Source organism: Lepisosteus oculatus, chromosome 26, assembly GCF_040954835.1.
Source record: "Lepisosteus oculatus isolate fLepOcu1 chromosome 26, fLepOcu1.hap2, whole genome shotgun sequence".
In the NCBI taxonomy this organism is placed as follows: Eukaryota; Metazoa; Chordata; class Actinopteri; order Semionotiformes; family Lepisosteidae; genus Lepisosteus; species Lepisosteus oculatus.
This window is the reverse complement of record NC_090721.1, coordinates 10,728,697-10,753,742: the sequence shown is the minus strand read 5'-3', so window position 1 is coordinate 10,753,742 and position 25,046 is coordinate 10,728,697. Positions and strand designations below refer to the sequence as shown.

The 25,046-nt window shown below is 49.4% G+C and overlaps 1 protein-coding gene across 1 annotated transcript; it reads left to right on the top strand.

Moving 5' to 3' along the window:
• The first annotated feature begins 1,397 nt into the window (after nucleotides 1-1,397).
• blmh (bleomycin hydrolase) lies at nucleotides 1,398-25,046 on the top strand. The gene is made up of 12 exons (XM_006641111.3): nucleotides 1,398-1,517; nucleotides 3,181-3,378; nucleotides 4,144-4,253; nucleotides 4,987-5,128; nucleotides 6,989-7,077; nucleotides 8,350-8,442; nucleotides 15,265-15,420; nucleotides 15,926-16,084; nucleotides 17,405-17,472; nucleotides 17,756-17,873; nucleotides 19,003-19,072; nucleotides 24,755-25,046. The coding sequence occupies exons 1-12, from the start codon at nucleotides 1,508-1,510 to the stop codon at nucleotides 24,901-24,903; spliced, it is 1,362 nt and encodes a 453-aa protein (XP_006641174.1). The 5' UTR covers nucleotides 1,398-1,507; the 3' UTR covers nucleotides 24,904-25,046.

The window sequence follows — 25,046 nt, the reverse complement described above, 5'->3', positions numbered from 1 at the left end:
CCAAGTTTCCTGTGGATTTTGCACAGACGGTATGTCATGGGCACAAATGCATATACTCTACACTCAGCCATAATGAGTGCTATTCCTGATTTGGAACAAGGTCAAGAAATTAAAGCCTCGGGTTGGAATGAAATGCTTAAAAAGCAGGCTTGGGTTTTGGTTACTGAAGCAAAGGGAGAAAGTGCCCTGGCTTCTAGTGTCTCTGTATGGCCCTGGAGATGGAACCCCATGCAGGGAAGCCTCTCATTCTAAGGAAGGGAGAAGTCAGTGACTGCACTCTGCCCTGCTACTGTGAAAGGGAGCTGGGGAAACTGGGTCAAGTCTATGACAATGGATAAGTGTCTCTATGCTCAACATCGGTGGCTAACAGTGGTGAGGTTTAAAATGAACATACACTGCTTACCGCAGAGGCTCTAGAGGGGATCCAAGTGTCACCTGCAGAAGCGTCAACAGCAGAAACTTTCTTACTTTTCAGAGTGGAATTAACCTCTTATTCCTTCACTGTCTCTATGGCTCTGAAGCAGCCTGAATAGAGGGCTGATTATGGCACCTGGAGCTCAGATTGCATTTAAAATGATCAATAAGAGTTTTAAAGACCCCCCCCCCTCCTGGTCCGTCTGCTGGGTCTCGGCTGGGGGCTGGAGTTCAGCGGCACACTGCACACCAGCAAGGAAAGGGGTTTGCAAAATGCAAGCATATATGCGTTATTATAATTTTAACGACTTCCCAGAAAGGCTCATTGGTCAAATGAGGCGCCAAATACCCACTCTGAGCTCGGCGCGGCGCCCAGTGACAGAGCATTAAGTCCAGGGTCTGTGCAACGGCGGCGCTCACAGGTCAGCAGGAAGTGCAACTCCAGCAGGCTCAGGCACCTGCACTGGGAATTCTGCTGCTCCCCTTTAAAATACAGAAGCATAATTCACAGCCGTTGAAAAATATGTCTGGTTAAAATGAGCATTAATACGCTGCTCATCTAGACGGTGATCATTGAGATTCGGTCTTGTAGAGAGAGACAGAGTGCGGGGTAGGGTGACGTAACAAGGGTCCTCGATTTAAAAAAATATATATATATCCTGAACCGGAGAAGATAAATGCAGGCAGACACGGAATCAGACCCATGATAAAATATAGAAACTATTAAACGGCAGAGTCTCACAGACTTAGCCCCGGGAAAATATAAACAGAAACCGAGACAGCTACTCCCTGGTGCGCTTTATCCCCGTCAAAGCGACCGAAATTCAAATCTCCCGCCACTGAATCCAGGCCGAATTAACACCCTGAACTGAAACTTTATTTTTTTTTTTAATAATGTGGCCTTGTCAGAGGTCGGCACACCTGGAGGACAGCAAGTTTAATTCCGTGATAAAGCGGAGGCTGGACACGCGGAGCGCGGCGCTGCGGCCCCGGCTTCCTGTTTCCGGGAGCCGCGCGGACGCGCCGCCCTGAGCCGAGAGACCGGGCGACGGTGTTTGTAACCGGGGTCGTTTTAACGAAATATCGCCTCGCCATGGATACGGGTAGGGTAGTGTTTCTAGTCTCGTTTCACCTTTTCAGCCACCAGCTTGACGGGACTGTTGTTTTGTTCGCTTTGTTAGTTTTTGAGGCGCCGATACCTAAATCCCGAACTTTCTTTGCGCCGGGTTTCAAATCACGGTAACGATTACATCGGTTTATATCGATGGACCCGTTACCCGTGTTTTCCTTGTGCGGTAGGAGACCTACTGGTGGCGCTGGTAGAAAAGGTCCAGCTGGTATCTACTACTGACCAGCTTGTTCCAGTTCAGAGCGTTTCGAAACCAGAACAGAGTGTTTTTCCAGCACCCGTTTTAAAGAGACAGCTCGCATTGTACTGGCGATCGCTCGATTCCCAGTAGAAGCTGAGTGGTGAGCAGTTTGAACCACTTCGACCCAGTAAATAAATGCCAGTTCAGCGCCTTTGAAGCCAGTTGCTAATTTCTACTGGGGCTAACTGGAATTTTCCACCAGAATCCTCCGTTTCAGGCGTTTTGCCAGCAATGCAGCAGCTGTTAAAGAGCTATTATCCTGTAAGATGAGCCGGTTTCGTCCAACGGGAATGTAGTTTGGAAGTTAAGGGCAGTGTTGAGTGCTCGGTCAGCTTTTATAAGCGGTTTATGTTTGCTTTCATCTGTTGAAATCTATACATGTCATACATTCTTCCCGATTATGAGCTGTGATTTTTTTGTCATATGTATTTTTTATATAGCAAGTTTGTAAATTACTCTTAGACTAACGTAAGCTTTGGATAATAAGCATCCAGATAGTTCCTCTGACAAAGGTTATGTCCGCTCGTCAGTGTGCCTGTGTAGTTGCACCAGATCGAGGGAACCCGGTAAAGATCGCCTGTGAGTTTATTCATTTCGTTTCTGAAAACTGAAAGATGCCAACCGTAAAGTCTAGGTCTTTAAAATGGGAGAGATTTTCACACGGTGAACTAGTAATGAAGGCTAATCTTTTGTGTGTTAAAATGATATCAAGTGTAATTTTAAAATGTCTTTTGTAGAGAAAGCTATTAAGAAGATGCCAGCATGTGTTGGCACCAGGCCCATGTTCTTTTTTAGATTTACACTCAGCCCTGTAACCCAAATAAACTGCAACAAGAATCACTTTCTAAACGGCTGCAGTTTTAACCCTACCTTCCATCTACTTTGCCTCAATTTTTGACTACTTGGTTACTTCTGGTAATGTTCTCTGGGGTAAAAAATGCCTCTACAGCAGGTCTTCAGTACATGGTGTCCTTTGGATTATTATAGCTGTAATGACATCAGTTAAGCAATGAGGACAAAGTTTAATGCAGAGCCCTCCCAGAGTAGGAGCTGAGAACCTGGCTTTTGGCTCTGTGTCTAAGGATCTGCGCCTGTGGCTGGAAGGTTGCCGGTTCAAATCCCGCAGCCGGCAGAGGAATCCTACTCCGTTGGGCCCCTGAGCAAGGCCTTTAACCCCAACTGCTCCAGGGGCGCTGTACAATGGCTGACCCTGCGCTCTGACCCCATGCTCTCTCCCTGTCTGTGTGTCTCATGGAGAGCAAGCTGGGGTGTGCGAAAAGACACAATCCTAATGCAAGAAATTGTGAAGGGTTAATAAAGTGATGTGATGATGTGAACCTGCCTCTAGTTTTCCCTCAAGGGGCATGCCGTGCCCCTCCTGTGTCTGTGCCCGCAGGCCTGAGCACCGAGAAGATCGCCTCCTTCAGCAAGCGCCTGAAGGCAGAGCCCCGCTTCCTGCTGGCCCAGAACGTGTCGACCTGCAGTGACCCGCTGGAGGTGTGTCTCCACCGGCAGACCGTGCAGGACACCGTCCACGTCTTCCAGCACAGCATCCCCACGGAGGGCAAGCCAGTCACCAACCAGAAGAACTCAGGTACGCTGACCAGCCCCCTGGCTTGCCAAAGCATAGCAGGCCCATCAGGGCACAAAACAGTTACAGATGAGATGAAACAACTAGGCCAGTCCGCTGTAGACCGTCTAGTAGTTAGTAGCTTAATGATCTAGTGATCTCATCCAGCTGTTTCTTGAAAGAAGCCAACAACATGACTGGACTTGTTCCACACTCCTACACCCTTTGCGTAGAAAAGCATCTCATATTTTGGGTTTGAAGTGCCCTTCTGTGTCGCTTCCACGAAGTCTTCTAGACTGCGTTGCATGGTTTATTCTAAAGGACTCCACTGGGCTGATCTTGTTGGTGCCTTTGAGGACTTTGAATACTTGTGTCACCTCCCCTTGTACTCTTCTCTGTACAAGACTAAAAAGGTCCCACACCGACAGGGTGAAGGAGCTAAACATTAATCTGGTTGCTCTTCTCTGGAGTCAAGTCTTGGTGAAAGGACTCTGTCACATCGCTGGAGCTCAGCACAGCCTGGCAGAAGGACATAGTCCAGTCCATTAGGCCCACACTGACCTGTCAGACTGGGCATGAGCACCACCCAACGTCCCACGTGCTTCAGGGAGCTGAAGCCCCCCACAGACAGCAGCTTTTTTCATTCAGCCTTTAAAGACTCGGTCACTTTCCACATTGAGTGTAAAAACTTCCCAAATGAACATCACACAGCAGACTCTACTTTGCGGATTTGTTACACTCGTGTGTACAGAAGTGTAGTGTGAAATGTTTTTTTTTTTTTAACCTCAGGGAGGTGCTGGATCTTTTCCTGCCTCAATGTGATGCGTCTTCCATTCATGAAGAAGTTCAACATCGAAGAGTTCGAGTTCAGTCAGTCCTACCTGTTCTTCTGGGACAAGGTAAAGGAGATCCTAGTGTTCATAGCATCCAGAAGTGGCCTCTCTTTCCTCTGTCTGCCACTGCTTTTCCTTTCCCTGTCAGACTTGTTCTCTACCTGAGCTCCTCCAGGGTGTTCAGCTCTGCTCCCAGGGGCCACAGGACCCTCTGGTTTCATGCCAAAACATGTACCAGCTTAACTGGTCTGTTAATTGGGATGATTGAACAAATCAAACACTTTTTTTCAGATAAATCTTTAAGGAAGAGATCATTTAAACATCAGCATCATCACTGTAAAACAACCTGCTCTTGAGGACCAGGGCTTGTGTCCTGCAGGGCCCATTCTGGTCCGCTGTGTCCTGCAGGGCCCATTCTGGTCCGCTGTGTCCTGCAGGGCCCATTCTGGTCCGCTGTGTCCCGCTGGGCATCTGGTCTGGTCCACCACGTCCTGCTGGGCCAGTGTGGTCCGCTGTCTCTCACTGGGCCGGTCTGGTCCGCTGTCTCTCACTGGGCCTGGTCTGGTCCGCTGTCTCTCACTGGGCCTGGTCTGGTCCGCCGCGTCTCACTGGGCCTGGTCTGGTCCGCCGCGTCTCACTGGGCCTGGTCTGGTCCGCCGCGTCTCGCTGGTCTGGTCTGGTCCGCCGCGTCTTGCCAGACCAGTCTAGTCTGGTCTGGTCCGCCATGTCTCGCCGGACCGGTCTAGTCTGGTCCGCTGTGTCCACCACTAACGCGCTGTCCTGTCTCGCTGTCCCTCAGGTGGAGCGCTGCTACTACTTCCTCAAGGTGTTTGTGGAGACGGCCCAGCGGAACGAGCCGGTGGACGGGCGGCTGGTCCAGTTCCTGCTGTCCAACCCCACCAACGACGGGGGGCAGTGGGACATGCTGGTCAACCTCATCGGTGAGCAGACAGGCCTGGTGCTGCCTCTGCTGTCACAGTTATTCTGAAGTGACAATGAAGCAGCTGCCCCTCTTCTCCCGTAACTGTTTTTAAATTCAATTCCATTCAACTTCATTGTCATTAAACTTACACAGGTGCATAGTATAATGAAAAGTTTCTCATTAGTCACTCAGGTGCAGTATATAAATAGAACAGCAGACAAGACAATAGACAGTAACACAATAGCAATAACAGTAACGCAATAACATAACATAAATAACATGTAATCAAGTAATCAAAACTGTCAAAATTCCGCAAACCGAGAAAATATAACAGGACAAAAACAGTGCAAGGTAATTCTTGGAACAGTGTAAAAAATAGTATGGTTAAAAGTAGTATGGTTAATTCATAAATATTAAATATTATTATGCCTGTTACAGTTTTACTGGGCTATCGAGGGGACAGTACAATTTCGGCTTACATGTGTGTGTGGTGGGCTCTGAACCAATTTTCTGGTAAAAGTTCTACACAGCGGACTTTACGTGATAGGTCAGGTTCTGACATAGCGTGTATAATCAGAGCAACACCCTTTGACCATCCTATTCCTCTGCCCTAGACAAGTTAAATCAATCTGAAGTGTATTAGTATGTGTAGTTCAGGTGGGGAGCTGCGTCGGCATGCGTAGGCTGCAAAGGAACAATTAACAGGTTTATTCCATGCTGAAAAAAAGAAGAAAGAGAACACAACGTTTCGGCCGTGGAGCCTTCTTCAGGTGTGAGAGAGACAGGGCAGTAGGCAAAGGTAAAGTAGCGGGAGAACAAAGGCTGGGAGGGGGGAGGAGTGAGAGGCGGGAGCAGGGGACAGAAAGAGAGGCCAATCAAGAGGTGTGAAGTCAGAAGTCAGAATGGGGGGTTTTTGGTTTCGGTGGTCTTTCTCATGTATGAGTTCGGAAAACCGTCTTTGAGAAAACAGACGGAGAGATTAGAGTGGTCGTGGCCGTCAGAGGTGAAATGAGAAACAATGGGCTTGGAGAGATCTTTAATCTTCACAGCCCTGACGTGTTCTCTGAAGTGGTCTCCGAGTCTCCTTCCTGTTTCTCCAATGTAGATGGCTGGGCATTTACTGCAAGAGATACAGTAAATAAGGTTGCTGGAGGTACAAGATGCCATCTGGGCGATCCGGAATTGTCCTGAGGGGTCTTGAATGAGTGTGGTGGTGGCTGTGTACTTGCAGGTGATACAGCGAGCTCTGTTGCAAGGGAAAGTGCCTGGTGTGGATGGTTGTTGAGGGCGGTCGAGGGAGCTGTGAACAAGGAGGTTACGCAGATTAGGTGGTCGGCGATAGTATGTGTATGCATGTAATTTAAAGTATTGTGAAAACAGTAATACAGCAAATACAGTACTGGGCAGTAAACTAAACTAGATCAAATAAAATGTAATAGAATGCAGGGAACACAGCAAATGAATAGCCTTCACTCGGTCTCCGATTGCATGAATCAAAGATTCGTTCTTGCCATACATACGTGCAGAGCTGGTCACTGTCATCCCACCCCTTAACTTCTTCAAAATCTGGATCTTTAACTCCAAATCAGGCACTTTTCTTGACTCGCCCTTCCCCATCGTATTTGTTTGCAGTTTACGAGCCATATTGAGGGTGATAAAAAATAAATAAATAAAAAGCAGAGGTGTGCAGGCTGTGCCAGAATTGAATTTGTGAAATTTCCCTTGGTGTTTTATTAATTAATACACAAATGAACATAAAAATAGTTTGTCAAAACGTATTTTGCTTGAAATATCGGAGTTGAATAGAAATCTTATTTTTCTGAAAGGAAAGAACCCCGTTACTGCAGTGGAATGTCTGATGGTGCCCGTTTTTTTCCAGAAAAATACGGTGTGATTCCGAAAAAGTGCTTTCCAGAGTCCCACAGCTCCGAGGCTTCCAGAAGAATGAATGACATCCTGAATCACAAGGTGAGGAAGGTTGTTTCGGGAGGGCAGCTGCAGTGTAGTCTCCCACTTGGGCAAGGCGCATGTCCTTCCCGAGGTCATTTATTCCCCAGTTGAATTTTTAGCGCTGGAATTGATCTGCTGTGTAAAATAGAACCAGACGGTTCATCTCCATTGAGCTCATTGTTAACTTTCAGTCAGAATTGGCTGGAAGGTTTCTGGTTCAAATCCCACGGCCGGCAGAGGAATCCTACTCTGTTGGGCCCCTGAGCAAGGCCCTTCACCCCAGCTGCTCCAGGGGCGCTGTATAAATTCCAGAAGTCCAGGTTGTCTTAAGAAGTCCAAGTCCATTCTCAAGGACCCCAGTCATCCCAGTCACAAACTGTTTTCTCTCCTACCGTCCAGTAAACGGTACCGAAGCATTCGGTCAAAGTCCAACAGACTACGGAACAGCTTCTACCTCCAGGCAATAAGACTGCTAAGTAGCCAAGCTGTAGCTCCTTTAGCAAATCGCCCGTAATGGCTACATGGACACACAGTCTTCACTGTACTGTGCACACTGCACTACTTGGACATAATGTATAGCACACACCCTGGACACATAGCAGCTCTATTTATATTGAGTTTTGTCTGAGTTTATTTTCTTCAATTTCTATTACATTATTATGTAGCCTTATTTTCTAACCTTAATTCTGTGATTTTGAACCTTAATTCACCCCGGTCAGCTCGTAGAAAAGACATTTCATTGCCAGCAACTACTTACTGCTGCACACTGTATTGTTGGGCATTTCATAAATAAACTTTGATCGATTGAAATGGCTGACCCTGCGCTCTGACCCCAAGCTTCTCTCTCCCCATCCATGTGTCTCATGGAGAGCAAGCTTTTCGAGAGTAAGTGAAAAGACAAATTCCTAATCCAAGAAATTGTATATGGCCAATAAAGCGATCTTATCTTAGAATTGGAAATTTGCGAAAACTTCTCTCATCAGCCCTCGTGTGTATTTATGTGGGTTCTGGGTTGGTTTTTTTTTTGGGTGCTCACATCCAGTCCATCCCCGTTCATTTTCCGCATCCTGCAAGATGACGCTGATCTTCCAGTGATACTTCAGGCGTTGCTTTTCTGCCTTTGATCTGCAAGGCCCGAGCAGTGTGTATTTGTAATCGCTGACTGCAGAAACATGTCGTTAAATGTCGCGCATTTAACGAGCTTGAGGGCTCATTCACTTTGCTCCCCAGGACACGAGGCAGTTTGTTCACATCAGCTTCGCCTGATCTTCTCCCTTTTCTGTGCCTCAGATGAGGGAGTACTGCCTCCGGCTGAGAAACATGGTTGCCAGCGATTCCACGAAGGAGGAGCTGTCCAAGGCCATGGACAGCATGATTGAGGAGGTAACCTGCTGTGGGGGGGGGAAGAGCTGCTCTTCCATGACAGAAAAGCAGATCAGACTCCCTTGGCAGAGCAGAGTTGTTCCTTTCAAGCTTCACGGGCTACATGGTCATGGTCTTGTCTGTGGACAAAATTCTGGTTCATATTTTGTTCATGTTTATGTCCGTCATTGGGTGACTTAGAATTGGGCAGCAACACCAGCTGTTACCAGCTTGTGGTCTGCTGGTGTCAGGACTCGGAAGCTCTGCAAGGCTGGGCCTGGTCAGTACTGGGGTGGGCGATCTCTCAGGAAAGCCAGGGTACTGCTGGCAGTGCCGCAGTTGCAGCAGTGAGGGGCTTCTTCCCTGGATCACAATTTCCAAGCCAGTGCCCGAATAGGATGACTGGGGACACTGCTGTAGGAGAAGAGTCATTAGACGTGACCAAGCTCACTACTTGGTCATTGGAGGTCAACACATGCAGTAGAGTTCCTGGCATTGGCTCCTGATGCAGTCTGAAAGGGATCACGCTGTGAGTGCCTTGGAAGTCAGACTGTTTATTGCTTCGTTTGACTCGTTCCTTTCTTATGACTCAACCGAACTGCTGACCCCGATTTCAGATCTTAGCAGAAAAATTCATTCATGAATTGTCAGTCATCTAGTTCTGTTTGAGCCAGGAATCAGGATAGATTAGAGCCATTTGTTTTTCTCCTTAGCTCTCAGCTCACTGCTCCGAGTGTAGCCCTGATGTTGGCTTCAAACGTTCTTGGCGATAAACTACATTACTTCTCCACAAGGAGTGACCACAAGGTGGAGCTGTATGATCACAGGGACTTGTACTACGGAGAAGGTGATGAGGCTACTCCAAAGTTCAGATCTGATGAAGAGCTGACATTTTTAAGCATTCAGTGTTTTATATGTTATAGTATTAAAATATATACGGTGCTGTCAGTGGGGTAGAGCCTCTCCTCCAGTCGGTGTTGAACCTCCTTCCCCGTGTCTGTGTAGACAGTGACATTTCAGAATCCACATGGCTAGGAAGGCCCTGACCAGGGAAACGAAAAACAGTTCAAACTGTGGATCCTGCCAGGATTTGTTCCGAGTAATAGTTTGGCTTCACCCGACAAGAGAGGAAAAGAGAGAGAGAGGAGATTGATCATTTTTGTATCTCTTTCATAGCAGTTTGAATAATGGAAGCAGTCAGGTTTGGCACACATATTCCCTGGCCCTAGATGAGCTCTATAGCCCTGACATGACTGCTTTGAATCAGGGCTGCCACAAGCTGGCTGTGAGCAGCTTTCTGCAGGCAGAGGTGCAGAATTAGCTGAGCACCAGTGGGATTAGTGGGGTTGCAGGGCCCGGAATCGCCTGGGCTATAAGGTATATATGTCTTCGACTTGCTGCACAGCGATGCTCTTTGGGATGGGCGCTGCTTCTCTTTACTGGATGTGTAAAGGGCTGGCGAGGCACCATGGGATTCGCAGTGGGAAGACAGCCCTGACGTCATTCTGTGCACCTGCAACAGAGGAATGCACGGGATCCGGAACAGCCTCTTCAATTGGTGGGGCTTAAAACAAATCCCAGCCATTACGAAATGGAAAAACATCTTCAGTCTATTCCACAGGCGATTTGGGAGGTACAATGGTTAGTTAAACGGAGTCTTTGCTTAGGAAAACCAGAGCATAGACTCTGTTCAACCAATCGGTTTAAATCCCAATGATCCAAATCCGAGTAGCCGCAGCAGGCGTTCAGCTCTGTAACTTTAAGTTTCCTCGAGTTTCGCCCCCGCTGGCAGCAGGCCTTTGTTTACCCACCTGTGATTGGTGTTGTCCTCTTCTGTACAGACACCTTTCGCCGTCGAGAAATTGGAACTGTACCTTGTTTATGTTTAATCATAAGCCGAGTAAACACGGCCTCAAGGCAACTGCCTTCAATCTTTCTGCTTTGTTTGCACATCAGTAAAGGAGTGCAGCCTGGGCCTCTGACGGTGCGTTCTGCAAACAGGGCGCGATCTCGCCACAGTCCCTCAGTTGTGTGAACCCTGAACGCTTGTCTGACACGCTGCCAGAAAGTGGAACAAAGAATCTGAACTCTGGGAGCAAGAACCTGCCCTGCCGGGTGAAAAATATGCATCATCTCCTGGAGAATCGGCGACATCACTGTATATAGATCAGCACGTGTCTGTGAATGTCTGACACACTGCGCCCACAGATGCTACAGCTCAGCCCCTTGCCCCCTTCCCCCACTGCCTCTGGGTATCGTAAATGTGTAACATAAAGAGATCAAAGCAGCCATGAGCGCCACTCGTCCTCCAGGGCAGGAGTCCTGCAGGCTTTACCAGCAACTGATGAAGACCTGAAAGCACCGGTGCTTTGACGTCTTGGCTCACTAATCACTTTAGTTAACTAAGATCAGAGGTGGAGTGATGCAGTCGTGCAGCCCAGAAGGACTGGCATTGCCCTTCCTTTGATTAAAGGGATTGCTTTGATGTCACCCCTGTGAGCCGTTCCTGCCCCCGGTGCCCCAGTGACAGCAATCCGGGTAGTTTCGCTGGCCGCAGTGAGTGTTAATGCAGATCCGCAGAAACCCCATCTGTGCTTTCAAGTTTTCAGTGGGTCTGCGCCGAAGGGATTTATTTCACACTCAACGTATACGTGTGTGCGCAGATTTTTCTTTTCCATTGTGGGTAATGAAATATCATCTGCTTTTTGTTTGTTAAACAGGAAATGCCAGTCAAGGTTATTTTTTAAGAACGAGTCCCAAGTGCATGTTGTATTAATGAGGTTGTCTCTTCTGCACTGTTTTATGCAAACTGGCTTTGAGAAGGCTGGGTGAAATGGAGAACATATTGTTAAAGAAATGTGCCGCTTTGTTGGTAATGCATGTTTGTTTTTATAAAGAATTTAGTTTATTTTACGCTCTCATGAAGCATGCTCAGTACATACAAAAAATTACTCGCACCAGGTTTGCTGTTGACAGGTGCCCCAGGGCTTTAGTGACGAGAGGTAAGGAGAGGCTGCTGTCCAGGACGTCCCAGGACGTGAGCTCAGACAGCACTTGCCCCGCAGGTGCAAGTAGATCTCCAAGCTCCTGAGCTGGATGTACGTTTTAGAAATGTTTAGGAGGGCTGTCTTCATTTCGTGCATGGTGCATGAGGTTTTGGTACAAATCCAGGTTTTTCCAGTTCGGGGGGTAGGATGGGGAGAGGCGGAAGTGAGATGTTGACATTCTCTGGTTTAATTATAATGAGAAGCAGTCTCCCCTCCAGCGTTCCAGACCCGCACACTTCCGATCCGCAGCTGACAGGATTGTATACGAGTCCAGCGTTTTGCAAAAGACATACGTTACTGTCTTGAAAAGTAAAATAATTGCATGTTCTCACTGAGCGCTGGTTTTGAGATGTGCCATGGATGCTGATGCATAGCGGAATTTAATTAGCAGCTTAATCAGCAGCACCTGTTCGTAACGAGACCCATCCTAGACGGCAGGAGAAGGAAGGCAGCTGGTCACGCTCGCCGTAAGGCCAGGCCTGGTGTGGGTGTGCGTGCGCTGGGGTCCCCTACGCGTCTTCTGTGCCGCTGAGCTGGGCGAGGGGCAGTGCCCCGCGCCAGCCTGTCCGCGGGCCGGCCGTGCTTTCCCAGGCACAGGCGACTGTGACCATCCTTCTCCCTGCATGGGGACGATGGATGAGGCAAGCGTCTTCTCCGACCCAGCTGTGCACCAAACACAGCTGAGGCCTGTCCCCCAGGCTTCTTAATGACAAGGAATGAGGAACATTCTTATTTTTAAGATCCATTCTCCCGATCAGGAACCCCTTTTTTTCTTACAGATAAGTACTGTGGCATTTGGTCCTAAGGCTGTTTTAAGGATCCCAGTTGGCTGTGGTCCTGTGGGCTTGTTCCAATGTCATGTTCTTGATCTGCAGCCTCTTGCGGTAAAGACTAATCTGAACTATGATAGCAGTGTGTAAAATCTTAAGGTAATTTCTGTATTACACTGCATTTTTAAAAAGCAACATCATCGTGTAGGAATGAATCATAAATATCGCTCCCATAGGGACAGTAAGGTGATAAATATCCTCAGCATGGAAATTAATTTGGATAGTTGTGCTAGTTGGGATTTTACCACAGATCAGATTTTGAGGAGCTCTTCCTGTGTTGCAGCTCTTTGCGTGCCAGCCTGCCAATACACAGGAAATAAAATGTTCTATTTTCCCAGTTAGGCAGGAGCATCCTGGGCCGTCTGTCCTGGCGTGACGGAGAGAGGGGACCTTCCATGTAGCTTAACTGCACTGGGAGCCCCTTCCGGCTGCATCAGGCCAGACCACCTCAGGGCTGCCTGGGAAACAGAAGTGGAAACAGGGTGCTTGTCCAACCTGTTCCTTACCTCCAGAGGGCTTTTAAAGAGGACCGTTAACTACAGGATCTTTAAGAAAATGATTGCAGATAATGCCTTCCCTAATCATTTCCTTAAGGGAGTGACTTGTGTGTGGTCTGCCTCGAATTCCTGCGTCACAGCCACCCTGCGTGTCTTCTAATGAGAGTTTTTTCCCCAAATTCCACATATGAAAAGAGTGTTTATTATTGGGTAAAACAAGAAATAAGCATGGAGGTGCAGAGAAAGGAGGAGGATGTCTCCCGCACAAACGTCACTGGCCTGACCTGCACCAAATTTGCTGGCTCATTAGACCCCCCCACCCCTGGCGGTCTGACCTGTGTGCTGCAGTGTCCTGCAGCTTGCTGGACCTCTCTGACCCCAGAGCTGGACTGAGGAGTTCATCTGGAGCAGCGAGCTGGCTGCTGTGCTTTCAGAAAGGGCTTTGCCAGCGCCTGAGGATTTGAAACCTTTTTGTTTTCTTTTGCATGACCTTCAGAATCTTCTTTTTTTAGAAAGAATAACATGGAAGTGGTCATTTTGGTTTACGATGGAAAAGGGCATACTTGCACCCAATGGTGGGCCTATTTTGGCAACCAGTCATTTTCCCCGGGTTTTGCTTAAGTGTGTGGCCCATAGTCTGGTAATCGGCATTTTTTCTTCTTACCTGTAAAAGATTACAGATACTGAGAGTTTTTTTTTACAAGGGCAGCTTTCATCTTGAAAACTACATAGAGGTTGCAGGTATGCGGCAAAATGCTGTCCCTTTTTTGGCTGGTGCTGTCTGTGCACCATGGGCCGCGCACAGCAGAGTTCTCCCCTCACTGTCCTTTACTATATAACTCTCAGATAAATCTTTAAGCCTCTTCGTTGTCAGGTTTTCAGTTCAACTGCTGTGGCGTGGCGACGAGCCTAGCGAATGCGATAGATCCCGTTCTGCTGTAAATCTAGAGCTGAGTGATTGATTGCCAGCGCACCCAGCTCGCTAAACACATGGCACTGTCAGCTTGTGCTATTTTAGAGTGAGGAATGGCTGTTTATTTCCTGGAGAGAGATTTAGGAGCCTGGGTCAGGGGCCTCTCTTGCTTGTAGGAGCTGGTCCACATGGCATTTTCTCCCGCGCAATATGTGCGGTTTCCCCTGCTGCAGGCAGATGTTTCAATATTGACAATTCGGATTCCCTGACGTCACGGCTCAGCCGCCAGCCTGTCGTGCTTCCCTTTGAAGTGAGAAAGGCCTCCTCTGTTTGCATCGGGGAGGAATTTCTGTAGTTGGTGAAAGACAAATGGGGTGGGTGGGGGGGGGGCGGACGTGAGGTGGGGGCTTATTTTTGTCGGTGCCACCTGTGCCCAGTGCCACACTCGGCGCCGCAGACGGCTTGGCTGGCATGCGCCCTGCGCCACGGGAGAGCGCCGCAAGCAAACAAACAGAGCCGCGTGCGGCAGGGAGGAGGCAGTGGAAAACTTAATGGGACTGACAGGCCGGGCCAGGGTGTGTTTGTAGGTGCCTCCGCTCATCCGCCTGGCCTCTGCGGCTTATCTGCTTCCTAGGGACCAGTTTGACTTGGACAAAAAGTCACGGGAAAGGAAGGAAATTCCTTAGATTTCTGTATCACAATTGTGGAAAACTCTGCCTCCGAGAAATGTGTTGAAACGGCGTGATTGAGCGTAAAGCAAAACAGATACGGACCGCTGTGGCCCCGGAATCCAGTGACTGACCTGTGCCATGACGGGGTTAGTGCACCATGGCCATGGAGCTTGTAAACAGTCCCTGAAAAGGGTTGATTTTTGCTTATTTAATTTTGCCTGTTTTTTATCATTTCTCTTGCCTTCACTGTGCTGGTTTTGATCTCTCTGATCAGAAACACTCCCGACTGGGAGACCTCTGGTGTTGTGGGAATCTGACTCGGAGCTTGTAGATGCAAACGGAAGAGACCCTGTAGGAAACCGCAGTGCGTCCGTCCATCACATGTATGGCTGACCTCGCGCAAGAGCAGCACCATCCCTCTGTGAACCCGGCCACCACAGGCTCACATGGTGGGGGCAGATCTGGTAACAAGGAGTGGGGAAAAGGGGAAGGGAGGCAGTGCCCTCGTTTCTTTTGGAAATCTGGTTTGTAGGGAGAAATTTAGGCTTCTGTCAGACCCTGAATTTTCAATAAATTAGATTATACTGAACACCTCTAGTTTACCTGTTTTTGTACCATGTACATTATGTAACCTCGACATTTATTCAGGGGTGTCAGTCCGCATGTTGTCTTTTGTGGTTTTTGGTCTCATGGCATTCAGGAAGAGCACAGCATCTGACTGCACTCTCTGCTCCGCGTTGGTCCTGTTGGGGATTCTCCTCCCAGCACCCGGAGAGGTCCTTGGGCCCTGGCTGTATGCCTTGTAGCACCAGTGAGCCGAATACTCCCCTCCTCCTGCTGGTCAGGGACCTCTCTAGTGGTTGTGACTTCCTGTCTTGTGTTCAGGTGTTCAGAGTGGCCAGTGTGTGTCTGGGAAGCCCCCCGGAGAGCTTCTGCTGGGAATTCCGGGACAAGGAAAAGGCATTCCACCGGTTTGGGCCGCTCACCCCTCTGCAGTTCTACAGAGAGCACGTGAAGCCGCTCTATAACATCGAGGACAAGGTGAGGAGTCAACGTGCGCACACAGTGCTTCTGCAATCCTATAGGAATTTCCCACTGTTCTGGAACAGTCAGCTTTCGGAAACTTTGGGCTTCAAAGTAACCTCACTTGACTTCAGAGACAAGACTGTTACACCTTCTGAGTACTTTTCTCCTTTGCAGCAGTTCCTTGAATGTAGCCTTCTGTGTCCAGGTCATTGATCCTGCTGCTTCCTGTCAGGGCGACATTTATTTCTGTGCTGTGTACAGTAACACTTGGCGTTATAACACTATGGACAATCCCGCACTGCCCATAATGACTTAATGACTTAAATAATCAAACTGACTAAATTCCATCTGTTCTGAAGAGGCACAACAGTGTTGCACTTTACTCAGGTGAATCTCTTTTGACTTGAGAACGAATTGGTATGGGTTTGACTGTCGGTGATGAAACGATACTGTAATTTGAGAGACGGGTGCATTGTCCAGGTCTACCACTCATTGTGTCCTCTCCGTTTGCTGTGCGCAGATCTGCCTGGTGCACGACCCCCGACCCCAGAACCCCCACAAGAAGCTGTACACCGTGGAGTTCCTGGGCAACATGGTGGGGGGCCGGAAGACGCTGTACAACAACCAGCCCATCGCAGTGCTCAAGAAGGCCGCCGCAGACTCCATCAAGGAAGGCGAGGTGAGGGCTCCACGCTCTTCCCGTCTCTTCCCTTCTTCCTTGGGACAAGGTCTCCTTCCCACAAGTCCTGGCAGGAGCTAGAAAAGTGGAGGTCAATTTCCCAGGCGTGTGGAAGTTTTTGAAAGCATAGATGCAGTCACCAAAAGGTATACCATGTAGGCCCAGCCTTTGAAAGCTGATTGTCTTTACTTTAGAAGGACTTGTGGGATCCCGAGTCTTGCGTCTGAGTGAAGCGGTTGTGTGCATGAGCGTTTTCACCATGCGTCGCGCACTGGAGCCTTCAAGATGGCTCCGTCCACTCGTGTGCTCCGAGCTTCTGGGTGAGCACAGATGAGGGTCCCTGCTGGGGGATGTGAAGACTCGGGAGACGGCAGTCTCAGCCTTGTGTCCCTTGGCATTCAGATACATATTATCTCGTGAGAGTTTTTTATGATTTTCCAGTGAGTGAAAGGGGATGTTGTGGTCTGCTGTGATTTCTGACCGTGCTGCAGGCAGGCAGGCATGGAGAAAAGGTGGATTCGAGCTGGCGTTTCCCATTCTTCCAGGCCTTAGCTGTCCTGTCTAGGCCTGGAGTCTGTCCTGTGGAACCCCTCCCCCAGATCTTGTGTTTTAATTAAGCAACCATAAATACGTATTAACGTTTCATGGAGAAGCTGGTGTTGTCGCAGATTAAATGTGAAAGTAAGAGAAGATCCCCCCCCCCTCCTCTCCCTTCTTCCCACAAACCTTTGGCCTTTCGTGGCTGGACTCCCTTTCAAGCAGTTCCCCCTTCACACAAATGAAACTCTACACTTAGAAAAGGCAACATGAAAATACAAAGTAGTAAAACCTCAATATCTTAATAATGCAAATCTCACCGCTGTGTGAGAGTGTTGATTTTTCAATGGGGCGAAAAGTCTTCCTTTGTTTTTGAGCACCCCTTGGATAATCCCTTGATGACCCCCTCACCAGCGTTCCCTGCTCCGAGGAAAAGCTGCTTCATGCCGTTTTGTGGCTGTGCAGCCGCCCCAGCCCACTGTCCTCTGCCTGGTAGCTGTGTGTTTAACCCAAATGATTCTGGCACACAGTAGTGCCGAGTTTCTCTTCATCTTGGTTCTGATGGCTAAAATGCTGATAGAAAATGTATCCCCAAGGAGTGTGCGGCTCTACGCTTCTGCAGTAAGTATTTTGTGCAAGTTTTACAATTCATTTGACTTTGAAAAGGTGTCACTGGCTTCCGTCCTGCGGTAATTTGAGGGTTTTGTGTGAACAAGCTTCTCCACGTGGGGCCTCTCTCACAGACCTCGGCTGGCATTCCTCTGTTTGTTCTCTCCTGTCTAGGCAGTCTGGTTCGGCTGTGACGTGGGGAAGCACTTTCACGGCAAGCTAGGCATCAACGACATGAACGTGTGAGTGTGTGGGCATGCGTCGAGCCAGAGGGCTTCTCCTCCGTGCTGCAGCGTGCTAAAACGAGTGTCCCTGTGCTAAAACACTGATGCTGAGCATGTTCTCTGTTTTCTTTAGATGTAAGTGCTTTGAAAATTGAATACGGCATGTTAGTCCCCAAGTCTTCAGGCAGCATACTCAGATGAAACACAGACCGCTGCACAGCAGTACATTAGCCCTTCATCTGCTGGCAGATCAGGGTGGTGGAGACATGACATGTGTGTGTTGGGTTCTGTGTCCTGGCAGGTTCAACCACGAGCTGGTGTTCGGGATCTCTGTCAAGAACCTGTCAAAGGCGGAGCGGCTGATGTTCGGAGATTCCTTGATGACCCATGCCATGATTCTGACGGCTGTCACTGACAAGGTACAGTGTCTCCGCGCCGCGCCGCCCCACCAGCAGGAAATACATTCACTTCTATAGGAAAACTCCCATCAACACCTTCAATAGGTTTGCTGAAAGCCACAGAAAAGCTCACTGGCTCTGCCGAAAAGCCAGTTTTCATTTTCACTTGAACACCTCAGTTGCCTTAAATTAGGAAGACAGCAGTCCAAGGTTCTGGGTGTTGACTGATCAGCATGAGAGTTCATGAGTGATCTGTGTTTGTGTGGTACGTCAGTCAAGTTCCTGATTTAAAGAGGATGGCCTCGGCCTGAAATGAAGGTGTAAGCATTAAGGACATTCCTCTCAAGGCCGTTCAGTGAGAGATATGGAGCAGCCTGGACTTTCAGCCACTGTGATCACAGCAACGGTGGGCTGAATCCTAGGGTGTGACGGTCTAGAGAAGTCTCTGGTAAACGAGTTGCAGGTGGTCACATGTGCCTCCTACTGGCAGCCATCATGGGGGCTGCCGGCACCCGTGGTCTGAGCTAGAGGAGGGGCCTGTCTGCTGCGGTCTGGTCACATCCCTGTTTCTTGCGTCACAGGCGTGACACATGTTTATAGTGCTTAATTACCAGTAGTTGTTGAAATTACTGTCAATTTCCCCCTAAGTGACCCCAGCTGCCCACATCCTGTGAGCGACATTCCAAAGCATTTGATGCAGCTGGACTCCGCAGTCCCACGTGCAGCCTGCCCTCCCCCCCCCCCTTACCGCCTTGCTCTCTGGAAACATCACAGCTGGGGTGCCACCTTCCCAGCAGGCTCTCCCTTTCCTGGAAGGTCCTCGGAGACTGTTCTCTTGAGGGTGAAGTTCGTTCCTGCTGTGGGTGTCTAGGGTTCTCCAGCCCATGGCCCCTTTATCTAGAGCGTTTGAGCCTTTCCTCTGCTAGTGTGCCCTGTGGGTTTGCTAGCCGTTCTCTTCAAGGTGCACCCGGAGCAGGTGTGGTGCCCGGCAGCCTCCTGCAGGTGGCCCCAGCGGGGCCTGGGGACGAGGAGTGAAAGACGAGGCCGGCCAGCGGGGGTTTCTCAGTCGGGTGGCCGACACCAGTGCGGTCTGGGTGGCTGTAGGAGAGCTGGGTTCTGCTGGTCTGACATCTCCTCTCGCTTCCCACAGGAGGGCAAGGAGCAGCAATATGAGAAGTGGAGGGTGGAGAACTCCTGGGGAGACGACCGAGGGAATAAAGGTAGGCAGCTCGGCTCAGGCCCACTCGAGTGTGTGGCTGGTTAGTGTGAGGCCGTGTCCCAAATAATAATAATAATAATTGCTTACGCTTATAGAGCGCTTTTCTGGACACTCCACTCAAAGTGCTTTACAGGTAATGGGGATCCCCTCCACCACCACCAGTCTGCAGCCCCACCTGGATGATGCAACGGCAGCCATAGTGCACCAGTACGCTCAACACACAGCAGCTCTCAGTGGGGAGGAAAGCAGAGTGATGAAGCCAGTTCAGACATGGGGATTATAAGGAGGCCATGATTGGTAAGGGCCAATGGGAAATTTGGCCAGGACACCGGGGTTACACCCCAACTCTTTTCAGAAACGCCCTGGGATTTTTAATGACCACTGAGGGTCAGGACCTCGGTTTTACGTCTCATCCGAAGGACGGCGCCTGTTTACAGTACAGTGAACCCCGTCACTATACTGGGGCATTCGGACCCACATGGACCGCAGGGTGAGCGCCCCCTACTGACCCCACTAACACCGCTTGCAGCAGCAACCTTAGTTTTCCCCAGGAGTCTCCCATCCAGGTACTGACCAGGCTCACACCTGCTGAGCTTCAGTGGGCTGCCAGTGGTGAGTTGCAGAGTGATTATGGCTGCTGGCCAATCCCACAATCCCACCTGGGGTCGTGTCCCAGTAGGCACACTTGCGGTCTTGCGTCCTTTATATGCGCGCTCTTGCCGTCCAAATCTCAGACTGAGCCCTAAGCTCTTCCTCCGAGTCTGCACTTCTGTGACGCAGAGCAAGTGTGAGTTTCAAGTGCGTGAGGATTCGAGGAGCACCGGTAAAAACAGGGCAGGGGGACCCCCTCACCGTGACAGCACCCGCTGGCCACACAGCCCAGGGTCAACAGAATACTCGCAGTGTGAATCTAAAGTAGCCAAATGAAATTGTTTTTCCATACAATATTATGGGTTTTAAGACTGTAAAAATTAAATTTGACTCACACACGGATATTTTATACTCCACGGCAACTTCTCTCCTTCTCGATAGGCTAGACCATGAAACGTCACCATTCAGTGAGGAATTGGGGGCGATTCCATTTGGTGCTGTCCGCTCCAATGTGGACTTCAGAGAAGGGCGCAATGGGGGCACCTTGTGAGACATATTTAGAAATGGGGCACCCTGAGCCCTTGCAGACTTGAGCAGGAACGGCAACATGAAGGACACAGGACCGCAAGGGTGCCTATTGGGACATGACTCCAGGTGGGATTGTGGGATTAGGGACAGCTCCTGTGGCCCCATGTGTGAAGTCTGTAGGACTGGTTGTAGTCTTCTGCTAGTTGTCTGTTGTAGGCACAGTTTGCCACTTGCTCTGCCCTGCACTCTTGTCTTTTACAACAGCATTCCCTGTCTAACGAGCGCAGCTGGGACTGATGTGGTTTTGTAATTGATGGCTCCTCACAGATGGTTTTTTTTCCCAGACTCCCAGGCTCCAGCCAGGCAGCACACAGTTTTCCACTACAGAAAGTTCCTTTGTGGTGTTTTTTAGTGCTGAAAAAAAGAGGGTAATGTTGGTTTCAAAGCCATTTTTTCCCCCAAACCTGTGACTCTGGCACTGTGCGGCAGGATCAGAAACAGTGTCACGTGCTTGTTGGTGATCGGTGTTTCAGGTCGGGGATGTATTAATAATTGTGCACAAGCTTCAGCTGTCTGATGGAGTCAGTATGACCTGGCGTGATGGCACAGGTGAAATGCCCAGGACGGCCACTTGAAGGTGCGGGTGAAATTCCCCCAGCTGCCTGCACAGGCTTGCACTGTGGTGGTTGGTGCAGCCTGGAGCCTGTGGAGAAGAGACAGCTCCTGCCCTGTTTTGCACCCTCCTACATGTGGGCTGTAATTAGCCTACTAATTCCTGTCCTGGCTAGAGCCACTGGAGAGCATGGGGCAGCAGCAGGAGCAGGGGGCCGGCAGATTTCTTGGAAACCCGTGTGGCTGCATTCCTCCGCAGATTAAACTCGTAATCTCCAACCTCTTAAAGCTCCATCTCGTTCCGCGGCTTGAGAACTGAGCTCCGCTCATCAGCCCGGGCAGTGCCCTGCTTTTCAGTCTGAGCTGGCTTCTCTTCAGTGTGTGCGTTGGTGGCAGCGAAACGGGAGACTTCACAATGTCAAACGGCCTCAGAATTATTGACAGATCAATAGTTAATAGGGATCATCCTAATCACATCTGAACCACATCCTTAATTAATCTGTGCATTAGAGATGAAAATCTCCATTTTAAATGCAACCCAAGTCGCAGGACTTACACAGCATAGGGTCTTGTTAAAAAACGGAGTTAGGCTTCACTGTCAAGATTGTATTTCTTAATGGAAGTATTTTTAGATTTTCTGGAATGACTCTTAAAGGTTGATTTTGTTTTAATAAATTGAAGTCTGTCATGTAGCTGTAATCGCTTACCTTTTGAGCACAGTGCTCTGATACCAAGCTTGTATATAGAAGCTACCTTAAAAGCCCTTTCTAAAGGCATGGGCTGCACCAGCTGGCCGGAGGCAGCTGCCCACAGGGCACAGATGGCGCTACGTGTTAGAGGGCAGGAGGAGCAGAGTGGCAGTGAGTCTGGGTCCAGGCTGCTGTTGAAAGGGGTCCCTAGCAAGTCTGGAGTGCAGGTACTGGGAATCGAACCGACCCCGTTAAACCAAACGCGTAAAAAAATGCGCACGTTTGGTTTGATAGCTCTAAACATAACATTCCGCGTAGGAATGGCCAGCGTGAAGCCCGTTTCCACAACACGGGGCCGGATGTGTCCAAGCTGCTGGCATTAGAGAGGCTGTTTGGGAAGGGGTGGGGGGCTGAGGTTACCTCCAGGACAGCAGGAACACTGGAACATTCCTGCCTCTGCTTACAAAGGTTCTGATTTAAACCTGCTTTGGAGTACGGGTTGTGTGACGTTTGCTGTCGTTTTTGAGTCCGTCTTGATTGTAAAACATTGCTACAAGTTGCACCCTATATGCAATACAACTTACTTCTTCTTTTAGTTTGAAGTAGTACTAGGACACAAGTAAGATCTTTGTGGCTCCAATGGACATGTATTCCAGTCCTTGCCTTCATGACCAGAGCATTTGGGGAAACGCAGGCTGCGCGGCACAGGAGTGTTGAGAAGAAATGAAAAGAAGAGCAGCCGTTAAGAGGGCCGATTTGTTTGACAAGCGATGTGGGAATAGCTGTAAAGTTTTCCCCAAGACGGAATGTATGTGCCAGCCTATTTCTGTGCCCTTTTTCCCCCCTCTGGTTTGCTTAAATCCTGGGTTCGGTGGCAGGAGAAGGAAAGGCTCCGGATGGCTCCTGTGCCGCCCCTGGTCCATGGCAGCTGGGCAGGAGTAAGCGATGCCGTAGTTCTCGCCAGCTCGCTTGCACTGCCACCAGTTCTGCCAGACGTGTGGTACAGTGCACCTCTCTGGCTGAACCCTCTACACTTACACGCGGGACATGTGGTGCGTGCATATCACACACACATGTTGTGCACATTAATTTATAGATCCTGTAAATAAAGCGCTTTTACAGGCTGTTCTCAGGCAAAGCTCTTCACTATTTAACCTTTCAGTGTGATCTCTGAAAGAATAAAACACTCTTTCCTCACCATGGTGTTACCATGATGTTGCAGGCCTACAAGCTCTTTCAAATAATATGAACCTTTAATTTAAAAAAAATGAATCATTATTCCATTAATTTGAAACTTTTTTGGACTTTGAAAAGCCGAGATACGTCATCTGCCTAAAGCCATGTAAAACTAATAAAGTGGTCTTCTCTGTACAATGTTCCAGCTAGATCACGGAACACCAGATTTTGTACAGATGTGCGTTACATAAAGCAGACTTAAGGAAACCAGACCCAGTGAAAATAAGAGAATAGGGAATCTCTGAAAATCAGAAAGTGAGTTCTTTCAGATGTGATCTGGTTTCTACCACAGCCTTGCTCTCTCACTGGCCAAACCATTAGGACCCCGCAGCAGATACTGTACTGGGATTCTGTAACCAGCTGGCTGTGGACGGTGTTCTGCAGGGCTGTGAAAGTCCAGTCTCAGCCCTGATCTCCTTCATTTAATCCTGCAATGAGGGCTCATGAAGTGTGGAGCCCTGGCTCGGGAGACTGGTGCTCACTCCAGCCACACATGGCTGGTGACCGAGAGAGCCCGTTCCCTGAGCTGGGGATTTCTTATCTCGTAGCCCGTCAGTGTGTTTATTCACATCAATCTCAAATACACATTAGACAATTATTTCAACAGAATGGTTTAACATACAATGCACTGTATATAGCAAGAAGCATATTGATTGTCACCTGAACATGAACAAGAGACTTACTGGGTTATTTGCGCGTCTTTATTGTTTTGGATAAGAAATGGGTGTTCTGGCAGCAGAGAATTGCTTTTGTCGACAGGAGCTGGTGCCTGATCGCAGGGCTGTCTGCCGCAGGGGGGCTGACAGCCTCACGAGGGGCTGGGAGTGTCCTTTCCCAGTGGAACAATGGCCGGAGGGAGAGCAGCCAGCGGCAGGGTGGCACTGTGGTGCGTGAGGCCTGCCCGGGCATGACCTCTGGGGCACGGGGGGCTGCCAGAGGGCATCGGGTCCCTGCCTCACCCGCGGCTCGCCAATCCAACACGCAAACCCCCACAGGGCCCTTTTTTAACGTGTTGAATTGAGTCCTGCAATTTCAAAGAGAACGAGAACAGATCTGTAAAAATTGCTGATTGACGAATGGTTCTGCGTTGAGCATGATTGACATATCACGTTGAAAGCTGGACAAAAATAATAATGCCTTAATTCAGAGCATGGTTATGATTGCAGTTGAAAGCAGAAGAAAAAGAATAAGCTGAATTGTATCTTGCATGATATCTGCCATTCTGAGTTACACTGCTATGCAGAGAAGAACCTTACCAAGCCTCTTTGACCCCCAAAAGGCCTTTTTTGGCCCAGTCAAGCAGCCTGGGTCTAAGCTTTTGTGCACCAAGCTAGAAACATCAGGAGACGCTGTGAGATCCTTAATCGCCTTACTGTCCTGGGTCTGGCCTGCAAAAACAACTTTTCATCCGGGTGCGTTTTCTGTTCCTCTGTTGCTGTCAGTCGCCTTTGATCTTGAGCAGGGATGGCACAGAGCAGGCAGCAGGCTTGGCGCAGCGGGAAGCAGGCCTGTAGCACTCTTGGGCTCGGTGTGTTGCTTCCATGCTCTCACCTGCTCTGGGGGGGGGGGGGGCAACGTCGGCTCTTCTTGCAAAGAACCACTCCCCCCAGTACCTCCGTCTTCTCATTGTGTTTGGGCCCATTCTGGGAGAAGACTGAAGAGTGGGTAAGGCCTAGGCTACAGCTTATCTGACCACACGGAGCCAAGCATGTGTTTATTTTATTTGTATTTATTTCAAGGAATAGCACAACCCAGCAGAGTAGAAACATATTTGCACAAATGACAGGAGCCATGTATATAACACCTCATTTTCCCTTCGGGATCAATAAAGTCTTTATCTATCTTTACTCAGCTTAATACCAATACCAGTATCAGCTCTGGGATGAAGATCTGTAGAGGCCATTGCTCTTAATTTGAGGCTGCATTCTGCTATACTGGCATCCTGGTGTTGAGGGTTTTCTCTTTCTGTGTGGTCGGGCTCGGACGCGTCGCCTCTCACCTCCGGCTCCCCGGCCCTGTGTCTCCAGGGTACCTGATCATGACGGACGAGTGGTTCTCGGAGTACGTCTACGAGGTCGTCGTGGACAAGAAGTTCATTGCCTCAGACGTCCTGGAAGTGATGAAGCAGGAACCAGTGGTCCTTCCGGCGTGGGATCCCATGGGAGCCCTAGCCTAACCATGGAAACGGAGGGGCATAAACCCCGCCCCCCCCCGCCTCTCCCCGCCTCTCCCCGCCTGGCCCTCTGCTCCCTGCTGTTGCCCCGTTAGACTCCAGACAGCCGGGTCCAGATGAATAAAGGAAGAGTTTTTTTTACTGGT